Source organism: Symphalangus syndactylus, chromosome 4 (genome assembly GCF_028878055.3).
Source record: "Symphalangus syndactylus isolate Jambi chromosome 4, NHGRI_mSymSyn1-v2.1_pri, whole genome shotgun sequence".
In the NCBI taxonomy this organism is placed as follows: domain Eukaryota; kingdom Metazoa; phylum Chordata; class Mammalia; order Primates; family Hylobatidae; genus Symphalangus; species Symphalangus syndactylus.
The window spans coordinates 46034384-46056172 of record NC_072426.2 but is presented as its reverse complement, the minus strand read 5'-3'; the positions used below and the strand labels follow the sequence as shown (position 1 = coordinate 46056172).

The window sequence follows — 21789 nt, the reverse complement described above, 5'->3', positions numbered from 1 at the left end:
GGGCCAGTAGACTCTGGGCTGGTACCCCAGCCGCGGTCAGAGCCAGGCAGCTAGGTTCCGGCTCAGGTGACCACACCAGGCCAGGGCTGGTCAGTGCCAAGGTACCTCAGATCAGGAGTAGCCAGGCCTCCGTCCAGCTGATACCACATCCCCACTGGCCACACTGAGCAGCCTCAAGCAGGGCATCGAGTATCAGGCCACTAAAGCAACCGGGGATGTTTACACACGAGCAAGTAAACCACGTGGGCCTTCCTCCAAGGACAGTGTGTCCTTTGCAGCTGGCCCCTCTCAGCCTACCCTCTCCTTGTCAGATGGGTATCACGCAGGCCACTTTATCCACCTGCCCTTTGTTTTTATTAGATAAGGAGGGCCATGGCACAGAGAGGTGAAGTGACATGCCCGAACACACCCAGCAAGCTGGGAACAGAGCAGGGGCTGGAGCCAGGGTCTCCTGCCTCTAGTTCTAACTCCTGTCATTCCACATTCCTGTGGCCTCCCAGGTCTCTGCACAATGACAGCCTGGCTCAGAGCCAAGCCCACAGCAGACATTCAATAAATATTTGTTAAATAAATGAATGAATGACTTGAAGAGACTCTCTCCTTGGAGGCACAGGCCTTTGGAGAATCCCAGGGGATTCCAACAGGGCTGAGTGTTGGAAGTCACATCTCCTGAAGCAGGAGAGTGGAAAAGGCTGGCCCCCAGCCCAAGGGTGGGAGAGGAGGGACATGACCCCTCGTCCCCTTGCCAGTGCGGCTCCCTGCTGCCCCATGAGAGGGAAGAGAGGGCAGCCATGCCTGCCAGGATGGCAGCTGAGCAATGGGTCCAAGGCTCATTAACTCTGAGCCGTGCCCTTGGTTTCTGAGCCCAGGCCCGGAGTGCAGGCTGGCACGTAGAGACCCTTAATTAAATTAGGGAGACTTCCAAATGAGAGAGAGCAGGAGCCAAGCTGCAGTCCCTGGGCATACCGGCCACAGCTCAGAGCACCGTGCCCCCATGTTTAGGACTGCGGGCTCCCCAGTTCTCTCCCGCCCCAGGCAGGCGAAGGGCATGGTGCCTCCGCTGCATCCCCACCTGCACATCTGTCCTCTCTTCCATCTGGTGCCAGCATAGGACCCTTGGCTCGCAGCTCAGTAACAGAGGCCAGGGAGTGGGGTGTATGAGCAAGATCTCGTCACCCTCGAGGGAGGCTGAGCCTGCCCTAGAAGCCAGGAGGCTTGAAGTTAAAGCTGTGTGACCTCGGGCAAGTCACTCTCCCATGCCCAGCCTCATCCATGAACTGACCACAATATTCTCTCAGGACTTTTTACTCCCTGATCAGTCATTGGATCAAGGGGTTAGAACTCAAATGACATGGTGCCAACCTGCCTTTGCAGAGGGTTCTACCTCCCATTGTTCCCATGCCAATCCTTCACTGCCACCGCCTAGCCCAAAACCCCAAGGGCAGGCCCGAGGGACACCCAGTGAGAAGCCCTTTACCCTCCCGCTTCAGAGTCTTTGAATCACTAACTGCCAGACCATAAGATGGCCATCAGCCACCCAGGCGAGGGGCCGCAAGCAGTGGGAACCCTGGTGCCATTGGGAGCCGCTTATTAACGAACCGTTTGTAATGCAATAATTTGTACTTCTCAATTACCAGCAATGGCTTGATTTTACACGTATGCACTCATACATTCTCAGAGTACACAGTACAGGGCTCTGGGAGACCATGGTGGAGAGGGCAGGGCTAGGGAAAGTCCCTTCCTAGAACTGTATGCTTGCCGAGTCCTGGAGGGACCTGAGTCTGGTCAAAGCAGGAAAGTCTGGGGTTAGGCCTGTCCACCTACCCTGCCAAAGGCCCACATTTGGATATGAGTGGAAGGAAAGAGGGTGCAACACATGCTTCTCCCAACTCTTGTCCCACCATTGACTCCAGCTGGAAGCGTGGGGCTCAGCCTCCAGCATGAGGCTCCCAACCTACTGGCCCAACTGCTCTTCCCAACCCCACACTGGGCCCCAATCCCCAGGGTACCAGCATGTTCACCAACCTGCTCAGAGTTGGCACCTGGGCTGAGGTCTGGGCAGAAGAGCCAGAGCTGCTCTCCCCACCTGACTCTTCACCTACACCATGGTGGTCTGGGGAGCAGCAGGTCTCTGATACCCCCAAGGGCGACCCTAGTGGCTCCTACCTCAGGGATGCGGACGCTGTAGGGCTGATTGTGAAATGTGGGCGCGTTGTCATTCACATCCCCGACCTGGATGTTCACCTTCCGTGTGATCACCTGGCAAGAGAAAGGCGGGCAATTAGCGCTGCCACCTGACTCTGGCCTCTTCCACCCTAGGGGTCCAGAAATCCTGTGACCCCAGGAACATGCCTCCAGGGCCCCAGGGGACACTCACCCCCTGGTGGTCGCTGACAGAGAACTCCACAGTGAACTCTGACTTGGTCTGAAAGAAAAGTGAGAGAGGGAGGGGGGCAGTTAGGCGGTGCTGAGGTCCTGGGTCCTGGGCCCTAAATGGGGTGGGAGGGGCCCCAGGATTGCCCTAGGAGCTTGCCTGGAACCAGGCACCCAAAGGCTTCCCTAAAATACCAGCCTTGCCCTTTGGGTTGGGGAAGCAGGTGTGGAATATGGATCTTTGCTTTAAGAGAGCAATAAAAGACAGAAGCCAAGCATCTTGGGTGCTAGTCTTGGCTCTGCCTCTAAGATGCTGTGTGACACTGAACAAGTCACTACACACCTCTATGGTTCCTTCCTCAAACGCAAGGAGAGGGTAAGGGTTGGGGATGTGTTCACACCTTTACCTTAACTTGCTAAGGGCTACCACGCCGTCAATTCCTGCTTCTCTGGATATTGAGGGAATGTTTACTGGGGGTAGGGGTAGACTTGTACCCTCCATGGAGCCCCATTCTACAAGGGATGAACCCAGGGTCACTGACCCTCTTGCCTCTCCAATGTAGCTGCTTGTTGGAGACACCTCTAGCCACCCATTCCAACCCTAAGTCCAGACACCAGCATTGGCCCTTGAAGAGGAATACCATTCAGGCAGGAAGATGCCACTTTGGAGTCAGAATGGGGTCCTAGAGGAAGACCCCAAAAGATAGCGGGCCATCCTTCCCCCAGTGTCTCCTCCTGTCCCAGGAGAGAATTGGGGAAGGGGTATGGGCAAGTCATACCTCTCTGTCCAGTGGCTGCCGGAGCCACACCACGCCAGTGTCAGGCTCCACTGCAAAGAAGCGAGAGGCCTCCTCCCCAGACACGCCAAACACCAGGGGGTCATTGTCCATGTCTCGGGCCAGCAACTGGGTCACAGAAGAACCTGGAGTAGCCAAGGGAGAGAGCAGAGAGAAAATAAGGGAGGTCAGGTTTATGCCTTCCTACCTTGTCCAGGTGGCTGAACTCTCAGCAGGGAGTGGCCATTCAGCAACCCTCCAGCAGGCCACGGATCATCACAAGGCCCTGGCGCATCTGTGGGCTCTGACCCAGGTACCCCTCCCCCACTACCCTGGTTCACTTATCACAGTGTGTCATGATGGTATCAGGGAACCACCACTCACCATGTTCTGGGTGTGTAAAAGACAGTTGTGACTTCTGCCTGCCCCCCTTTCTCTGATTTTAATTTGAAGACCTCCTTCTCCAAGTGGCTCAGATGAGGACAGGCCCCCAATATTTCAAGTCTTATGTTCCAAGATGAGCACATAAGTCAGCACTAGCTAATCAGAGTGTGCCATTTCCCTGGTCATGATGATTGGTTCAGGGATGAGCATGTGACCCAAACTAGCCAATCAAAGCCAGCCCTGGGACTTTTGCTGAAACTACTGGGAAAGAGGAGCTCTCTTTCATGGGAGTTGCTCATTGGCACTGCGGGCAGCCATCTTTGGCACCACACAGGAAGAGCCTGCCTGAGAATGAAGCACACAAAGAGGAAAACAGAGGCAAATGATGTACGGAGAGACAGATTCCTGATGGCTTTCTGAGGGTCTGTCACCAGCTCTGCCTGACATTAGTTCCATCCTCTGGACTTCTCAGCTATATGAGCTAATAATTGCCATTGCAACCTTTTCTTTGGCCTAAGTCAGTTTAGTTGGACTTCTGTCTTTTGCAAATGGAAGCACCTTTTCTAATTCAGAATACTTTGCAAAATCTTTTGGCATTCATTCGAGAGTGACAAGGTGCTGGCCTTATGATGAGCACTGGAGTACACAGAGGTTAAGAAGATGTAGCTCAGTCTCAAGGAACTCCAGTCTAGAACTGGGGTACAAGGTCTAGTTCCCATCCTCAAGAAGGGGATTGACAGGCAGGTGTCATCTCTTACCAGGAAGCAAAGCCCTGGCCTGAGGGCACCTAGGCTTCAGGAGGCCTGGTCTATACCCTCCCTAAGAAGTGCAGGGCATCATCTCCTGGGGCTCACAGCTCCCCTGTGTAGCTTCCAGGTAGGGTCACTAACTGCCCTGCTTTGCCCAGGACTGAAGCATATCCCAGCGCATGTGCTAAAACTAGGAAGCCCCAGGCAAACTGGGATGGTTGGTCTCCTTAGCTTCAGGGGGTCCTTAAACTCACTAGAACTGTATACAAAATGTTATAAGTGTACAGTGCGTCATTTTCTGAAGACAGTGTCTATAGTCTTCATCTGATTCTCAAAGGGGTGAGGAGATCAGAGCCATGGCCTTAGGCAAATCGCTTATTTCCAGGTTTCAGTTTCCCCTATAAAATAAGACAGACTCTCATATTTACCGAATAGCTCTGAAAATCAAGCTAGATAGAAAGAAAGGATTCCAAATTCTTGGAATTTTATCTAGAAAAGAACTTTTAGGACAGTTCTAACATGATGATGCTAGCTAACATTTTTGAGCCCTAATCATAAGCCAGGCATAAGCTGAGCTATTTCCATGCACCAATTCAGTCCATAACGCGATTCTCCCCATTTAATGGATAAGGCAACAAAGAGTGATGAGGTGATTACCATGTCCTCATGGTCAGCAAATGGCAGAGCTGGAATCCACATCCCAGGCATTTGGGGCTCAGAGCCTACATTTATTTCCACAGCACAGATATCTCAACACTCAATATGTAAACTCAAGATTCAGGACTTCATGGACATGACCTATCGGATCCTAATGAGAAGCCCAAGATTTGGAAAAGGAAGACACTGGACATTCACTGAGCTCTTATGATATGCCAGACACAAGGTCCATTCATGTGGATTCTCTCATTAAATCCTCCCAGCAAGTCTGTTTGGTAGTTGTTATTCTATCCATTTTGCAGATTAGGAAGCTGAGGCTCAGAGAGGCGAAGCAGCTTCTCCAAGGTCAAGCAGCAGAACAGCAGAGCCGGAAATGGCAGCATCCAAGGTGATGGGAGAAGGTGAGAAGGAGGAGTAAAATCCTGGAACATCTTCAGAGCCCAACCCTCCCATTTCAGAGTTGGAAAAGCTGAAGGCATTTAGCAAGTTGCCCAAAGTACAATGGTGAGCCACAAAGGCAGGATTCAAATCCAAGTTTCCAGACTCCCAGATTCCCAGTTCATTGCTCTTTCTAGATGGTGTAAGAGGAAGCATGTGAAAGTCACAGATAAACCAAGCCCATCTTTCCAAAGCGTTTGCACTGCCCGGTGACAAATAAGTGTTTTATACTAAAACAAACAGGAAGACATTGGGAGCAGCATTTGATTGATTAATTAATTAATTATTTTTTTGGAGACAGGGTCTCGCTCTGTCACCCAGGCTGGAGTGCAAGTGGCATGATCTCAGCTCACTGCAACTTCCACCTCCCAGGTTCAAGTGCTTCTCCTGCCTCAGCCTCCCCAGTAGCTAGGATTACAGGCATCCGCCACCAAGCCCAGCTAATTTTTTGTAGTTTTAGTAGAGATGGGATTTCACCATGTTGGCCAGCCTGATATTGAACTCCTGACCTCAAGTGATCTGCCCACCTCGGCCTACCAAAGTGCTGGGATTACAGGTGTGAGCCACCATGTCCGGCCTAATTTATTTATGTTTAATTTATTTGTAAAGATATAACCTAAAGCCATAAATGAATTTCCAGCCTCCCCTGACTTCTAGGAGTATACATTTCCTTTCCATTGCTCTCAGGTATTCTCTAGTGGCAAAGTTTGGGAAACACTGAGTTACCTCCCAAAGCCTTGGGCAGATTCCAGACAGGGAAACTGAGGCCCATAAGCGCCTTGCTTGTCCAGGTGCAACAATGAGTCCATGGCAGCCTGCAGCCCCCTGGACTGCAGTCCTCACCTGCTGTACCTCAGGGCCCAGCCCAGGTGGGGGATCTGGGGCCAAGCTCCCAGCTGGCCAAGGGGATTCTGGGAAGACCACCCTGGCCTTCCAGCCAAGGTTGCACAACTGGGCCCAATATCCCAAATGGCTGTCTCAGGCTTGACGCTCAGGTCCTCCCAAGAAGGGGGGCGCTGGGCAGGACAGGGATGGGGCCATCAGCTGCTGTCACCCACCCTGTAATTTCCTGGACTTTTATCTATTTTCCCCTCAATTATGTGCTGCTCAAAATGGTCATTTTCGGCTTCCTCACAGGCTCTTGCCTGATCATGCCTTCTTTGTGTCCCAGGTAATTGCTAGTGACCTTTTCTAAGTGTACTAATTAAAGGTGCTGATTTAATATTATATTTAAGACAAGATGCCCCGCAATTTTCCAGCTGGGCACATACTCCCCCGCCCAGCGCTGCTCTGCCTCTCTACAGAAGCTGGGCCCAGCCCTGGATTCTCCAGGAAGCAGGGCTTGTTTCTCCACCAGGGGAGATTTCCAGCAACCTGCGGTTGTGCTGTTCCTACAGGAGTGAGGCCAATCTCTGGGGTTCAGCTCCAGCCCAGTGCTCTTAGTTACAGCCATGCAGGAGAACCATCTCTGGCTGGGGGACCCTGGGGTACACATGCCACACAGGTTTGCTTCCCACCTGAGAAACAATATACCTTGCATCTCAGGGCTGGAGAATACCTGGAGTCCCTTTTGTAAAAATTTGTGGTAAAATACACATCACATGAAATTTACCTCTTCAGCCATTTAAAGTACACAATTCAGTAGCATTTAGTACATTTACAATGCTGTGCAACCATCACCGCTAATTCCACAAGATTTTCATCATCTCCCATGGATAGTTTCCAAAGGAAACCTCATGCCCACGAACCAGTCACTCCCCATGACTCCCTTTCCCAGCCCCTGACAACCATGAATCCACTTTCTGTTTCTATGGATTCGCCTATCCTAGATATTTTATATGAATGAAATAATACAGTATGTGGCCTTTTGTGCCTGATCTCTTTCACTTAGCCAAATCTTTTCATGGTTCATTCATGTTGTAGCATGTATCAGTATTTCACTCCTTTTTAACAGCTGAATAATATTCCCTTGTGTGAATGTAACACATTTTGTTCATTCATTGATCAGTTGACAGCTATTTATGTTGTTCCCACCTGTTGGCTATTGGGAATAATGCCGCTATGAACACTTATGTACAAGTTTTTGTTTGAACATCTGTTTTTAATTATTTTGGATGTATACTTAGGAGCACAATTGCTGGAACATATAGTAATTCTATGTTTAAATCATTGAGGGACTGCCAAAGTGTTCTCCATGGTGGCTGTATTATTTTACATTCTCACCAGCAATGGATGAGGCCTGGTGTTTTTTCAGTGGTAAGGAGGATACCCTGCTATTCACAGGGGCTGGGATGCCCTCTTAGGATAGAGAGATGGGAGTTGGCTGGGTCTCTGCAGCAGACGCCTTTGGTACCCTGCCCTCTATCCCTCAGCACACACATTTCCACACACCAACCTGACTTCTAACTGCCAGCCCCTGTGAGTGTTCACCTGAGGGGTTCTGGTCATCAGAGACTGCTCGTCCTAAACACAGCACAGCTGGGAAGTGCTGGGAATGGATGCCCCGGTAGCGGAGCTCGCCGAGTGACTGTGGAAGATGATAGATAAGGGTGACCTTGTCTACCATGATTAGAGCTAAAAACTGTTAGCTATCATCATCATGTTAGAACCCTCATAAAAGTTCACTTACAAAAAAAATTCCAAGAATTTGGAATCCTTCCTTTCTGTCTTGATTTTCAGAGCTCTGTGGATAAGGTAGGTAAACAGCCCAGCTCTGGCACCTCTCAAGAGCGTAACTCAGAGGTCTGTGCTCTACACTGGCAACTTGGTTGACAATAACGCATCTTTATGGCTTCCCTCCCTTTGTGTCTCACTTCCTCACTCCCTACTTGCGTTTCCTGGAACCTCCTCCCCACTAAGCTTCTTGCACTGAAGTCCTCATCACAAGGTCTATTTCTGGGGGAGCCCAAATTTCCAATGCATGTTTAAGACCGCACATTGGAACTACTGTAGAGCTTTACAATGCAAATTCCCAGGCCCTCTTGACTGGGTTGGCTAGTGGGAAGCCCAGAGTGTAAACTTTTAAACAGCAGCCCCCACTCTCCCTGCAGGAGACGCTCACACACAGCCAGGTTAGAAGTCCTGTGGCTGGTTTATAGCAGGATGATATTCAAATATTTAACAACAGGCACAGTACAGGCATCAACCAATCAGAAAAAATGCTGGCATAAACAACCAGACCAGTAAGTACTGCCTGTAAGTCAGCCTGGTTTATGGCTCCCCTTTTATTTGCAGAGAAAAGCTCCACCCATCCCAGGATGATTGAAAGGCCCAGTCTTAGGACTCCTGGCTCAATCAGTGCGGTGGACTTGGCCTCTCCTACCCTCATGGGGAAGGGGCATCCAGCTAGGCCAGCCCCTCCACTCTGTGCCAGCCAAACCATGCCCAGCCTAACCTTATGGGTGGAAAGTGGAACATTCAAAAGCTTAATCACTGTGCATCTGGGTTCACGCCAGCATTCTTTGCAATAGCCAAGAAGGGGGAAACAATCCAAGTATCTGTCCACAGATGAATGGATAAGCAAAACGTGGTAGATACAGCCAGTGGAATATTATTCAGCCTTAAAAAGAAAGGAAATTCCGACACATGCTACAATATGGATAAACCCTGAGGACATTACGCTCAGTGAAATAAGCCAGTACCAGAAAGACAAATACAGTACAGTATGATCTCCCTGATATAAGGTACCTAGAGTAATCCAATTCATAGAGACAGAAAGTAGAATGGTGAGTGCCAGGGATCGGGAAGGGCAGAATAGAGAACTATTATTCAATGGCTACAGTTTTAGTTTTCAACAGAAAAAGAGTTCTGGAGGTCGGTTAGGCAACAGTGTCAATGTGCTCAACACTACTAAACTATACACTTAAAAATGGCTAAGATGGCAAATTTTATGTTACATTTATTTTACCATAATTAAGTTAAAAAAATAAAAACTTAAATCGACCATGTCTAGGGCCCTAGTGATCTGGTCCAAGATAATATCCGTCACTGCATCTCACAGGCTCACTGGGCCGAGTCCCATCTGGCCCCACAGGCCTTCTTTCTGTTCCTGAACAGGACAAGTTGGCGGCTGCCTCGGGACCCTTGCCCTGATTGTGCCTTTGGCTGGGAAGGTTCCTACCCTAGGTCACTCCACCTCCATGGCAGCTTCCTCATTATTCACCTGTCGAGTCGCGAGTTAGCACTTGGGGAGGCCTTTCGCAAATTCTCAATCAGCAGAGTCTAGCTAAAGAGATGCCTGGTTACTCAGTGTCCCAAGACTCCACGTTATTGTCTTCACAATCCTCTCTCTCTGAAAGGATCTGCTTATTCACTTAACTTGTTGCCCACCTACCCCAACCCCCTGCCCATCACGCAGCACATTCAGACTGACCTGCCTATTCCTTGTCATATCCCTAAGCCTAACACAGGGATTGGCATCCTGGAGGCAGTCAATAAATAGTCATTGGGTAAATAAATGAATCCTGCTAACAACTGCCCAGAGGTGTTAGGAAAAGACAGCCCCCCAAAGTCATGAAGGTCTCTGAGCCACAACGGGAAGAGAGAGTATAGCAAGTTAATTCTTAATTGTGTGCACAAATGGACAGGGGAAAGGATAGCGGATCAAAACCTAATAACACCCAAATCAGTAGCACTTGTCTTTGGGCCCAGGCAGGAATCACAGCTGTGCAATGACTGGGGGTCCAGTCTCTGAGGAACCAGCCCTGTACCCCATCCTGGGGGCTGTGTACCCCATCTTGGAGGTAGGAGGTAGGAATCTGCCCACCAGACTGCTAAGGCCCCTTGGGAGTTGCAAAGCTGGTGGCACATCCTCCACCGCAGCCTCGGCCCTCAGCAGCAGTCCACATCTGCCTTCTAGGCAAGGGGCGGACAATCACAGCTTCCCCTGAGGCCCCGCTGGGCCCATGCTGATCGCTGAGATGACTGTTATTACTATTATTGTTGTTATTTGCACCGAGGGACAAGGGCTGGGATTGGGAATTGTCATGCGGCTCCTGGAGAGCGGTACCTGCTAGATGAGGGGCGGGCCAGAAACTCTGGCAGGGCAGCACAGGCTGCAGGGCTTTTTATTTTCTCTAGATGAGAGAAGGATGAAAGCAATATTTGTTTCCAAAACACGGAAAGGGTGAATAAGTGGTGCGAGAACATACCCTGCTCCCTCCTTGCAGCGGCGTCTCCTTAAAGCACACCTTCCATTGTGCCACGCTCTGCTCAAATGCCTGCCTAGTTCCCAGAGAATGAAAACGAATTCCTTACCATGATGTCTAGTGCTTCCCAATGCATCCTCAACCTCCTTGGCCATGCACATTTCCCTCTGCACCCCTGGGCCCAGCCTGCCAGACTGCTGTCACCCGAAAGCATACCAAGCCCCTGCAGGGATTTATTGTTTGCACCTCTGCACAGCAGGCAAGAGGCCATCACCCCTTGAAGGTAGAAGTTGATATTCTGGGACACGCTTGGCAAATCTTCCTTCTCCTTTTCCCCATCCCTCATGATTAACTACTGCTCTTCTAGGGCCAGGGAGCCAGCCAGTCCCAGCCCTTGCCCACACAGACCTTACTAATTAATCACAGCACCTTTTCCCATTGAATCTGCGTTCAACTTCAGAATCCTTCACAACACGGGGTTCCATGCAGCCACCATAATCAATCCTAAAAGGCACAAGAAAGCAAGACTTTTGCAACCTGTGACCTAGAAGGACTTCACACCAGCTGTGATCTACTGTCCTTCCCCATCTAGGGGCCAAGAACCTAGCAGTCTGCCTCTGCCAGGCTCAGGGCTGTTAGAGAGACAGAACCAGCCTTGGTGTCTGCAGGCTAGATCAGAAGCAGGGACTAGTTATGGCTGAAGTGAGAACCAAACAGACAAAGCCCCCTTCTCATTTTGCAGGGAGGGAAGCAAGGGTCCTGGCCAGGAGAGGGCTGCCTGGGATAGGGCTGTGCATGCGTGAGTAGCTGAGCCAAGGAGTTGCAGACAGCAGGGCCCCAGCCTCACATTCCAAGGCCGTGGGTATGGCCAGGGTTTTCTGAGAATAACTACTCCTCACCCCAACCATCCCACCATGGCCATCAAGCCTGTTGCACACCGCCACCTGCAAGAAGGCAAACCCACCATCCTCCTCCTGGCTGGCCTGAGTCCCTGCCAGGGCCAGGGGCTCCTGCCCACCCACTATCCCTAGGATGGGCTCCCCAGAGCCTAAGCTGGCCTTGGAGCCTGCCATCTCATTTGTCTCTCCTCTGGGATCAGACAGGCCAGTTAAGTGCCTTGATTCCTGGGGATAATCTCATTTGTCTTAGGTCCCCCCTCCCACACTCCTGCTTTCAGTCTCTCAAATCCCCTGGGTCCTGAACTTGGTTTGACCTCAGGGGAGCTCTTTTCTTCATCTTAGGCTTCACCAATATCTCCAGCTGGGGGAAGTCAGAGGGAGTAGAGTGAGCTCTGACACTGCCTGGCTCTCTCCTGAGAGGCAGGCGGCCTCTAGGCTCACCCTCCACTGATCGACGCCCTCACTGTCATCAGAAAACCCTTGCCCTGGGTCAAAGGAACCATCTCTGCCTTCAAAGCCCACAGGCCAGCTTCACTCCTGTGCTCTCCTGCAACTCTGCTGGAGTGGACGGCATGAACTGTCTGGGGGAAAGGAAACCAGCATTCCGTTTCCTGGGCATGACTGTTTGCCAGGTACCACACTTAATGGTTTTCATTCATTTATTCTGTCACTTATTTCTCCTAATGGCCCTACACAGAAGGGTTAGCATCCCTGTTATACAGGTAAGAAAACTGAGGCTCAGGCCAGGTGCAGTGCCTCACACCTTGTAATCCCAGCACTTTCGGAGGCAAAGGTGGGTGGATTATCTCAGGTCAGGAGTTCAAGACCAGCCCGGCCAACATGGTGAAACCCGTCTCTACTAAAAATACAAAAATTAGCTGGGGGTGGTGGCAGACGCCTGTAATCCCAGCTACTCAGGAGGCTGAGGCAGGAGAATTGCTAGAGCCCAGGAGGCAGAGGTCGCAGTGAGCCAAGATCATGCCACTGCACTCCAGCCTGGATGACAGAGCGAGACTGTCTCAAAACAAAACAAAAAAAGAAAGGAAGAAAAGAAAAGAAAAGAAAGGAAATGAAAGAAAAGAAAACAGAATAGAACAGAACAGAAAAGAAAAGAAAACTGAGGCTCAGAGGGATAAAGTGACCTACCCAAGGTCACCGAGCCAGGAGTCCAACCCAAATCTTTCTCATTCCACGACCCTCATGGTTTTTATCACAAAGGCTTTTATCCAAATCCAAAACTCAGATCCTGAATACAGCCTTCTTCTCACCCCAAAGCAACTAACCCCATGGGGGCTGCCTCCAGGTGGACCCTGTTCTGAAGGTGAGCAGCCCTGAGGCAGAGACTTGGTGGGGATGGGCTCCCCTCTAGCACCCTGGCTTTCCTCAGTCTACTTATCGCTACTAGCAAGACGGCCATTCCCTCCTGAGAGTCAGAGAAGTGGCTGCGGGCTCACCTGGCCACACAGGTGTCTGCACGGATGGGGACAGGCTAATCCAGGGAAGAAGGAGGCATTAAACAGAGCCGGACGACACAAACCCAGAGGCTCTGGGGGCAGGGAAGAGGAGGAATAAGTGAAGTACACACAGGCACACATATTTTTAAAAATGTATTTATTTTATTGATACATAATAATTGTACATATTTATGGGGTACCTGTGATATTTTGATACATACAGAACATGTAATGATCGAATCACAGAATTTAGGATATCCATCACCTCAAACATTTATCATTTCTTTGTGTTGAGAACACTTCAGATCTTCTCTTCTAGCTCTTTTAAAATATACAATAAATTATTGCTAACTATAGCCACCCTATTGTGCTACACAACAGTAGATCCTTTTTTTTTTTTTTTGAGATGGAGTCTCGCTCTGTCACCCAGGCTGAAGGGCAGTGGCACTATTCCAGGTTCAAGCGATTCTCCTGCCTCAGCCTCCCGAGTAGCTGGGATTACAGGTGGGTGCCACCATGCCTGGCTAGTTTTTGTTTGTTTGTTTCGTTTGTTTTTGAGATGGAATTTCACTCTTGTTGCCCAGGCTGGAGTGTAATGGCGTGATCTCAGCTCACTGCAACCTCCGCCTTGTGGGGTCAAGCGATTCTCCTGCCTCAGCCTCCCAAGTAGCTGGGATTACGGGCATGCGCCACCACGCCCAGCTAATTTTATATTTTTAGTAGAGACGAGGTTTCTCCAGGTTGGTCAGGCTGATCTCAAACTCCCTACCTCAAGTGATCCACCCGCGTCGGCCTCCCAAAGTGCTGGGATTACAGGCGTGAGCAACGGCACCTGGCCGGAATTTCACTCTTGTTGCCCAGGCTGGAGTGCAATGGCGTGATATCAGCTCACTGCAACCTCCACCTCATGGGTTCAAGCAATTCTCTTGCCTCAGCCTCCCAAGTAGCTCGGATTACAAGCGTGTGCCACCATGCCTGGCTAATTTTTGTATTTTTAGTAGAGATGGAGTTTTGCCATGTTGGTCAGGTTGATCTCGAACTCCTGACCTCAGATGATCTGCCTGCCTCGGCTTCCCAAGGTGCTGGGATTATAGGCATGAGCTAACTATATTTTTTTACTCATTAACCATCCCCTCTTTCACTCTCTCCCCAGGCTCTGGTAACCATCATTCCACACTCTACTTCCATGAGATCCACTTTTTAAGCTCCCACACATGACTGAGAACATGCAACATTTGTCTTTCTGTGCCTGGCTTATTTCACTTAACATGATGATCTTCAATTCCAACTATGTGGCTGCACATGATAGGATTTCCTTTTTATAGCTGAATAGTATTCCATTGTGTATATATACCACTTTTCTTTATCCATTTATCATTGACGGACGCTTAGGTTGATTCCATATCTTGGCTATTGCAAATAGTGCTGCAATAAGCATGGGAGGCAGCTATCCCTTTGATATCCTGATTTCCTTCCATTCACACACACATTTTTTAAAAATTAATACGCCCAAGAGGAAAGATCAGACATTGAATACCAATACTTCAGGGACCTGGCCCTGACTCTTAGAAACCTGGAGCTCCTCTGCCTCTGACATAGCAAATAAGGACCATCATTTGCTGAGGGCTGCGAGGACCAGTCACAGGCACCTATGTGCTCTATTCCCCTACAATCCATCACACAGTGCATCACAGAGTGCCTTACAGAGTGCCTCACTCAGTGCATCACAGAGAGGTCAAGTTACTTGCCTAAAGTCACACAGCTAGCACAAGGCAGAGCTGGGATTGCTCAGTGACCCTCCTGTTGACATCCTCCACTGATTCCCTCAGCAAACACTGCCTGGGCACCTGCTGTCCCTGGTACTGCTGTAGGCACTGATGATAAAACGAACACTGCAGCCAGAAGAACCTGCCCTCCTGCAGCTGACAGTCCACGGGCAGACCTACACATCTATCACACTGCACACTTCTCCTGGCCTTTCCCTGGGACACTGGGGAAGTTCAGGATGGACTGGCAGCTGTTTGCAAACTGTAGGCATGAAGAACTGCATCCCTGCCCTTCACCTGGCCCAAATGTGACCCTCAGGATGAGCATTCCAGGGAGTCCAAGGACATGGGGTTGGGGATTTGGAACACAGGCTCAAAGGGCACAGGAGAAGCTTTGGGAGCAAGGCAGCCTTAGAGAAGTCCTTGCCTTTAAGGCTGAGAGAATCAGTCGGGCGTAGAACTGATGTGGCTGGCCCTGGTTCACACTCAGCCAGGACTAGCTGTGTGACCACGGGCAAATCACTGCTGTCTCTGAGCTTCTCCTTCCCCACTGACACTATGAAGGGGCTGGCATCAGTGGCCAAAGTGCAGAGGTCCACGAGGAGAACTGAAAACGATCTTGGCAAATGGGTCAAGGTTCATGTGCCCACTCCAACCTCCGGGTCACAGTTTTGTGGGCGTCATGCTGGGGAGTGTGAGGTTGCATCTGAGATCAGTAGGAAGAAGTGTGTGATCTGCCAGTGACACACAATGCTCACAGGAGAGGGAGTAGCTCTATTTGGCCGAGTATTTGCATTCTTGATATGGCCAACAAGCTCATTTTACAAAGGAGAAAACAGGGCTGGGTGGCCCGGTGACAAGTCCACAGTCACCCAGCTCAACAGCTAGCAGGTGGAGGAGCTGCCACTCAAATTGGTCCCTGGACTCCCCATACGCTGTTCTTTCCACCACACCACATTAAGGTCGCTTCCAGTTTAGTTATCTATGATATTAAGGCTCTGTTTTCCACATACTGTGTACAAGGAAGGCGCTCCGCAGCGGAGGATAGACAGGCAGAGAAGACCCAATCCGGCTCCCAAGGGTTTACAATCTGGTTTGGACACTTGGGGAATGAGCTACCACAGAGCCAGCAGCCAGGGTCCATGGCAGACTGGATATTTCTTTCTGCCCAGAAATAGCAGCCTGAGCATGAAACAGCCATGAATAAAGGGGCCCTGGAATGTTCTGTTTGACCTTCCTGAGTCCTTGCGGCAGCTCCCAGGCCCATGAGGGTTGAAGTCTTGTCTCATGGCTTGGAGAGCCAAGAGGTAGTTACCAGATTTAATAACAGTGATAATAGTGGGGTGGGTGTTTTTTTCCCCCCTCTCCTGAAACTTTTCAATTCATTGAATTGTTCAATTAACTTTACAAAAGGAAATGTGGAAAAATGACGGCAAATTGAACTTGACATTATCATTAAAATAAACAGAGCACTGCAGGCTCACAAGGAGATTATCCAAACACTTGCAGGCACATGCTGGTTCCTTCCTGCTCAGAAGTGACCCTGATGTCCCCTCCTGCCCTGAGCTGCAGGGAGAAGTCACCAGTCACCCTCCCCATAGCTCAAGAATGAGGCTGCACTCATGAACCCATCCTCACAGTCCCCCGAATGTGACCATGGGGGAATGGCAGTGGCCCAGCTGGAGGACGACTCTCCACTACGAGGCTGCCATCTCTGGGGCATCCCTTCCGCCTTGGGCCTCTGTCCCAGTGCAACAAAGAGTCATTTCAGCCCTGGCTGCACCTTAGGATCACCTGTAGCCCTTTTGACATCCCAACTGTCCATCTGTACCCCAGACCACATACATCCGGATCTCCAGGGAGGGACTCAAGCATCGGGATTTAAGAACAAGCTGAACCACTCGAGTGATTCCATTGGGCTGTGGAGTTGATATCCAGGGTCTTGATGATTTCTGAGGTTCCTTCAATCTTCAGGACATATCTGAGAAACTGTGATGGAGGAAAACCTAGAGGTCAGCAGTTCCCACACTTGTCAGCACACTGGAATCACCTGGAGCTTTCGAGCAATACTGGTGTCTGCATCCCATACTCCCAACGTTGTGACTAGCTGGCCTAGGGGCCAGCTTGGGCTTTGGAAAGTTCTAAATCGCCAGGTGATGTACTGGGCAGGCAAGAATGGGAATCACTCCTCCAGGGAGGCCAGCTTCCCCGAGCCTCTTCTAGTTCTCCATGTGCTTACCCGTGTGGAACCCAGCTACAGTGGGGGCGCCCCAGGCACATTCAGCTTAGGCCAATCCACAGGTGGAGCAAAAAAAAAAAAAAGAAAATGTTTTGCTTTGTCATCCCTTCCCACGTTCAAAATTTTCCAATCCCAATATTAAAAAGATGTTAATTAATGGCTTTGAGGCCATGCATCTCGACCTGATTTCATATTAGCATCACTTGGAGAGCTTCTAAAAAAATAAGGACGCCCAGGCCCCACCCACTAAGGATTCTGTCTTAATTAACTGGTCTAGTGCAGGACCTAGACAGCGGTATTCTGATATAAATCCTCAAGTGATTCCCACGTACAGCCAAGTTAAGAACCACCCGGTTAGAGCAGTGATTCTCAAACTTGAGTGTGCATCAGAACTACCAAGAGGGCTGTTAAAAACAGATTTATGGGCCCCTCCCAGACTTTCGGGTTCTGAATATGCATTTCTAATAAGCTCCCAATTGCCACTAATGCTGCCTGTCTGAGACTACATTTTTGAGAACCCCTAAGTTAGAGTTTCCATGAGTCTAGGTCCTAGAAATTTAAGATTTTTATTTTCTTTCTTTCTTTCTTTCTTTTTTCAAAACCTCTGTCACCTGGGCTGGTGCAGTGGCACAATCATAACTCCTGGGCTCAAGTGATCCTCCTGCCTCAGCCTCCCAAGTAGCTAGGACTACAAGTGCGCCAACACACCTGGCTAATTTTACAATTTTTTTTTATAGAGATGAGGTCTTGTTGTGTTGCCCAGGCTGGGTTCAAACTCCTGAGCTCAAGCAATCCTCCCACCCCAGCCTCCTAAAGTGCTGGGATTACAGGCATGAGCCACCGTGCCCGGCTTAAGATGCTTTTCTAAAATAATTTGGCTCTGGGGAATTTGGGATTCAAGGCCTGATTTCAAAATTCCATCACCTCCTGTACCCCTGCTGTCCACCCCTTAGCCAGAGACCCAACCCAGCTTGTCTTCACCTTTCAATAGCAGGAAAAGAAATGAAGAAAGGCACAATCATAAAAGCAGGTGAGCAGGACACCCTCCCTTCAGCCCTGCTCTCCTCCCACCCTCCTGCCGCGAAGGAGGTCAGAAAAGTCCCTCCAGAAATCACTTCCTCTTTGAGGAGACTCATAATTACCCACAATGATCACAGCACCATTCATTTTGCCCTAAAATTAATACATCACGTTGAGAATGATATCACACTAATTTATCACAAGATTTATGAAACTTGCACTTTTTCTAATGAGATTTATGCAAATACCGCTCTTGCCTCTGTTTGTGTTTTTAAAAGTTTTGACAGGGAAGTGGGGGTCCAGCCCAGTTGGCAGAGGCCCTGCCCCCACTCAGGGGCAGGGCCAGGGGCTCCATGGTCGTTCCCACCCTCCGAAGGCCCCAAGTGAGGAAGCGCCTTCGGGCTTTTCACTGGGCTCATTCTCCATTCCTCTCTCCCCAGGTACGCACCCTTTATTCATCTCATGGGGCTCACCTGCTGTCAGGTGGGCAGGCAGTTACAGGGGGCAGGGCTGGGTCTCTCTCATCCTATCAGAGGCCTTCCAGGTACTCACTCTCTGAGATCAACTGAGGGTTATGGGTGTGGGGATAGCAGGACCCAGCTAGACAGGGTGGGAACTAGCGTGAGGCAAGCCAGGCACCCAGGAGGCACTCACACTCAGGTCCTGCCCCTGTACTTGCACAAGTCTGAGAATGTCTCCTGAATTTTTGTGCTCTGGGGGCTGGCTTGCTTCACTGCAGTCCTGGCCTTGCCCCTATTTATTGAGCATCTACTGTATGGGAGATACTCTGTTAAGCACTTTGCACACACAACCTCATTCAATATTTACCACAAACATGCGAGGAAGGTATTCCCGCACTCCAATGAGGGGACTGAGTCTCAGAGAGGTTTAGCAACTTGCCAAAGATCACACAGCTAGAAAGAGGTAGAGCCAGGATTTAAGATTCAGGACTGCCTGACCCCAAATACAATGTTCTTATCCAGTACCAGCCCCAAATGATTCACAGAAGGCCTTCCCTCTCCTGGGGTCACATCCTACACACCCAGTTACCCAGGACATAGAAGAAAAGCAGGAAGTTAGCCCAAAGGCCTTTGAGCAGGTAAAAGCCACGGCACAAAATACATACACTAAATTTCAAGCTCTTTACGGAAAAGAGCGATAGGGCCGAGTCCTCATTCAGAGCCTGTTGACTTGTGCTTTACACACAGTTATGATGAGCTTGGCGCTTTGCTGCTTGCAATTTATGGTAATCCCAAGCAGGTGCATGGACAATAATAGGAAGCAAACAAACAACAGCTTCTGCTGCTCACAAAAGGGAAAGGCAAAAAATTCTCTGAAAAATGAAAACTAAAATAATTTGAGTCCCTTCACTAGCTCTTGTAAATGACAAAGAATCATCATAGATTGCTATTCATGGTGATATGTTCAACCACAGGCCAAGGAAGTGCTGAATGATGAGTCATCCCTATATAAAAAGGCAGGTAGGTATATAAGAGATCTTATGAACATTCCATGCATGCTATTATAATTTTAAAAAAAGGATTTTGTGTTTAAAGGAATGCTTCCCAAAGTGTATTTCGCAAATCATTAATTTCCTGGCAGGCTAACGGGTGCTCTGCAATAAAATGTTCCTTGGTCCAAAAGGTCTAGGGAACATTGCATTAGAAAAAATATTTGAAAAGGTTTCTTTCGTGCAGGATCTCTCAGAGCCTTTATTACAGTAACGTGTGCTGTGAAGCTCCACAGGGTGGTAAAGAAAATACAGCCTTCCCCAAATCTATTTGTTCAGGAAGCCCTTCATTCCGAGAGCCTCTCAAAGGATGCCAGTGGAATGGGAAATAATAACTGGGGAAATGCTGGGCCAGGGGCTTTTCTGGCTGTTCTTACTTCAGGCATGTCTCTTCTTGGGGTGGGTAGATAGATGGATGGATGGACAGATGGACAGATGAGCAAATGAGTAAAGGAAAAACAAGCTGTTCTCATTAGAATCTCTGTTGTGGAGGGGGATGCATGAGTGTGGAGTCTGAGAACACTGCCTAGATGATTTCTGCCCGGAGCCCTGCCAGCTTGCAAGTCACCACTTCATGGGTGGGGAACCTGGGCCTCTCTGCTTCTAAGGGTGGCAGGTCAGGGGCAGTTTGAGCTGCTTTCACTCAGGCCAAATCCTGAGCACCTGGGATCATAATCATAACTTGAAATATGTACACAATGCACATACTTTCCTGGCCACTGATTCTGGGATTCCCCTGCCAACAACCCCACCACTCCCCCACGCAATGGGCTGTCTGGGGGCTACACACTCTCTTAACAGACGAAACTATGGCTCAGCACTGCTGAGTAGTGTGCCCACAGCTGTACAGCATGGGCTCCTGGACATGGAGTCAGGGGCCCGGGTTCCACTCTTGGCCCTTCTGTGTAGCCTAGGCAAGTCGCCCCACCTCTTTGGCCTTGTTGCTGCCTAAGAAGCTGTGGCAGGGGCAAGCCGGGAAACACAAGAGGAGCGCTGAATCAGTCCCACAATCTGGAAGAGGCTGCGAGCCCCCCACGGCAGACTCCAAGCACAGCACACCCCGCCCTGTTTCCTTACTGGTCTTCGATCCTCCGGACTGCATCTCTCACCTGACTGTGAGCGCCCTGAAGGCAGGAACTCTGACCCTTGTTCTCTGCTGTATCCCCAGAGCCTTGAGCAGTGCCTGGCACAGACAGGACTGTGGTCAATGTCTACTAAACAATGATGGATGAATGAATGAATGAATGAGTGTGTAAACACAAGGTGACGTGGTTCTAGAGTTTGCAGGAGTGTGGTTCTTGTAATGTCAAAAGCCACACCAAGGACTCCATCCCATCTCTGCAAAGCACATCCCAAGGAGTGTCCTGCTGTCTTTGTTTGAGGGGCAGAGAGAAGACAGCAAGGGTCAGTTTTCCCAATGCATGACCTGTCTGGGGTCTGCCTAATTGGGATGGATGTTCTTTAGTTGGGTGCGTTTGGTTTTTAACTAGGCAGAGGGAAAACTTCTGGAGTCCTCAGATGTCCTCTTTCCACTGGAATTAGTATCTACCCTTCCAGTCTAGTATAGACAGAGCTAGAAGCTCTCAGGCCCCACATCATGGAACTGGTAAATGTGGGTGGGCAGGAGGCAGGAATGGGTAAGTTGAGGGTAGGCTGCAGAGAGCTCCCTTTGCCATTTAGCCAAGGAGCTGCCGAGAGATTGGCCCCTACACACCTCTGTGCCACCTGTGACACCTGTCACCCATGGCTTTCAATGCCCTCTGTTCCTGAGCATCGAGTAATTTCACTCCTGGAGCCTGTGGCAGGACTCTGGGCTCTGTGCTCTCTTTAGCTGGGGCCTCCCTCTTAAATTGCCTCTCTCCAGGATGCGGCACCACCGTGGAGCTGTGCTGGGCAGCGCAGTAGGGCAATAAGCCCTGGACGTGACCTCCCTGGGTTGCTGGCACCAGGACCTGCGTGTGCTCGAGTGGGGAAGGTTTCCCTCTGGTTCCAGTGGGAATCGCAGAACGTCAGAGCTGAACAGGGGCTTAGACCCACCAAGTGCCCTCCAATTGCTCACAGAGGCAGGCGAGGGCTGCTGGACACCCCACAAACAGGAGCAGATTTGGGGCTAAACTCCTGCTCTCCTTTGTTGCTATGAAGACCTCTTTACCTCATCTTTTCCAATGTATGTCTCCCCCATCTGCCAACTTTGCTGAAACCCTCCTCCTCTGACAAACTGTACTGAATATCTCAACAACCTCAGAGGATTAAAGTGTGATACTCCTAGTTGTGTTACAAATGAAGGGTGTAGAGTGTGGCCTCTGCTGAGGTTAAAAAGAGAAGATATAGCTCACTCCTCCAAAAACACCTTGGCCAAACCAACCCCCACTACCTT

General features: G+C 49.9%; 1 protein-coding gene and 1 long non-coding RNA gene across 3 annotated transcripts in view; one reads left to right on the top strand and one right to left on the bottom strand.

The window, feature by feature from the left end:
* CDH23 (cadherin related 23) overlaps positions 1–21789 on the bottom strand; it is a 419760-nt gene that overhangs the window by 302564 nt on the left and 95407 nt on the right. For both annotated transcript variants that reach the window (XM_055274603.1, XM_063637206.1), the window contains exons 4-6: positions 3153–3295; positions 2378–2425; positions 2167–2259 (exon numbers count right to left, since the gene is read on the bottom strand). In XM_055274603.1, the coding sequence (XP_055130578.1) occupies positions 2167–2259; positions 2378–2425; positions 3153–3295 (284 nt within the window). The remainder of the gene's footprint in view (positions 1–2166; positions 2260–2377; positions 2426–3152; positions 3296–21789) is intronic.
* On the top strand, positions 1470–5208 carry LOC129480628 (uncharacterized). Its single transcript, XR_008657086.1, has 3 exons — positions 1470–1604; positions 3367–3462; positions 5023–5208. It is a non-coding gene; the product is annotated as an uncharacterized lncRNA (long non-coding RNA).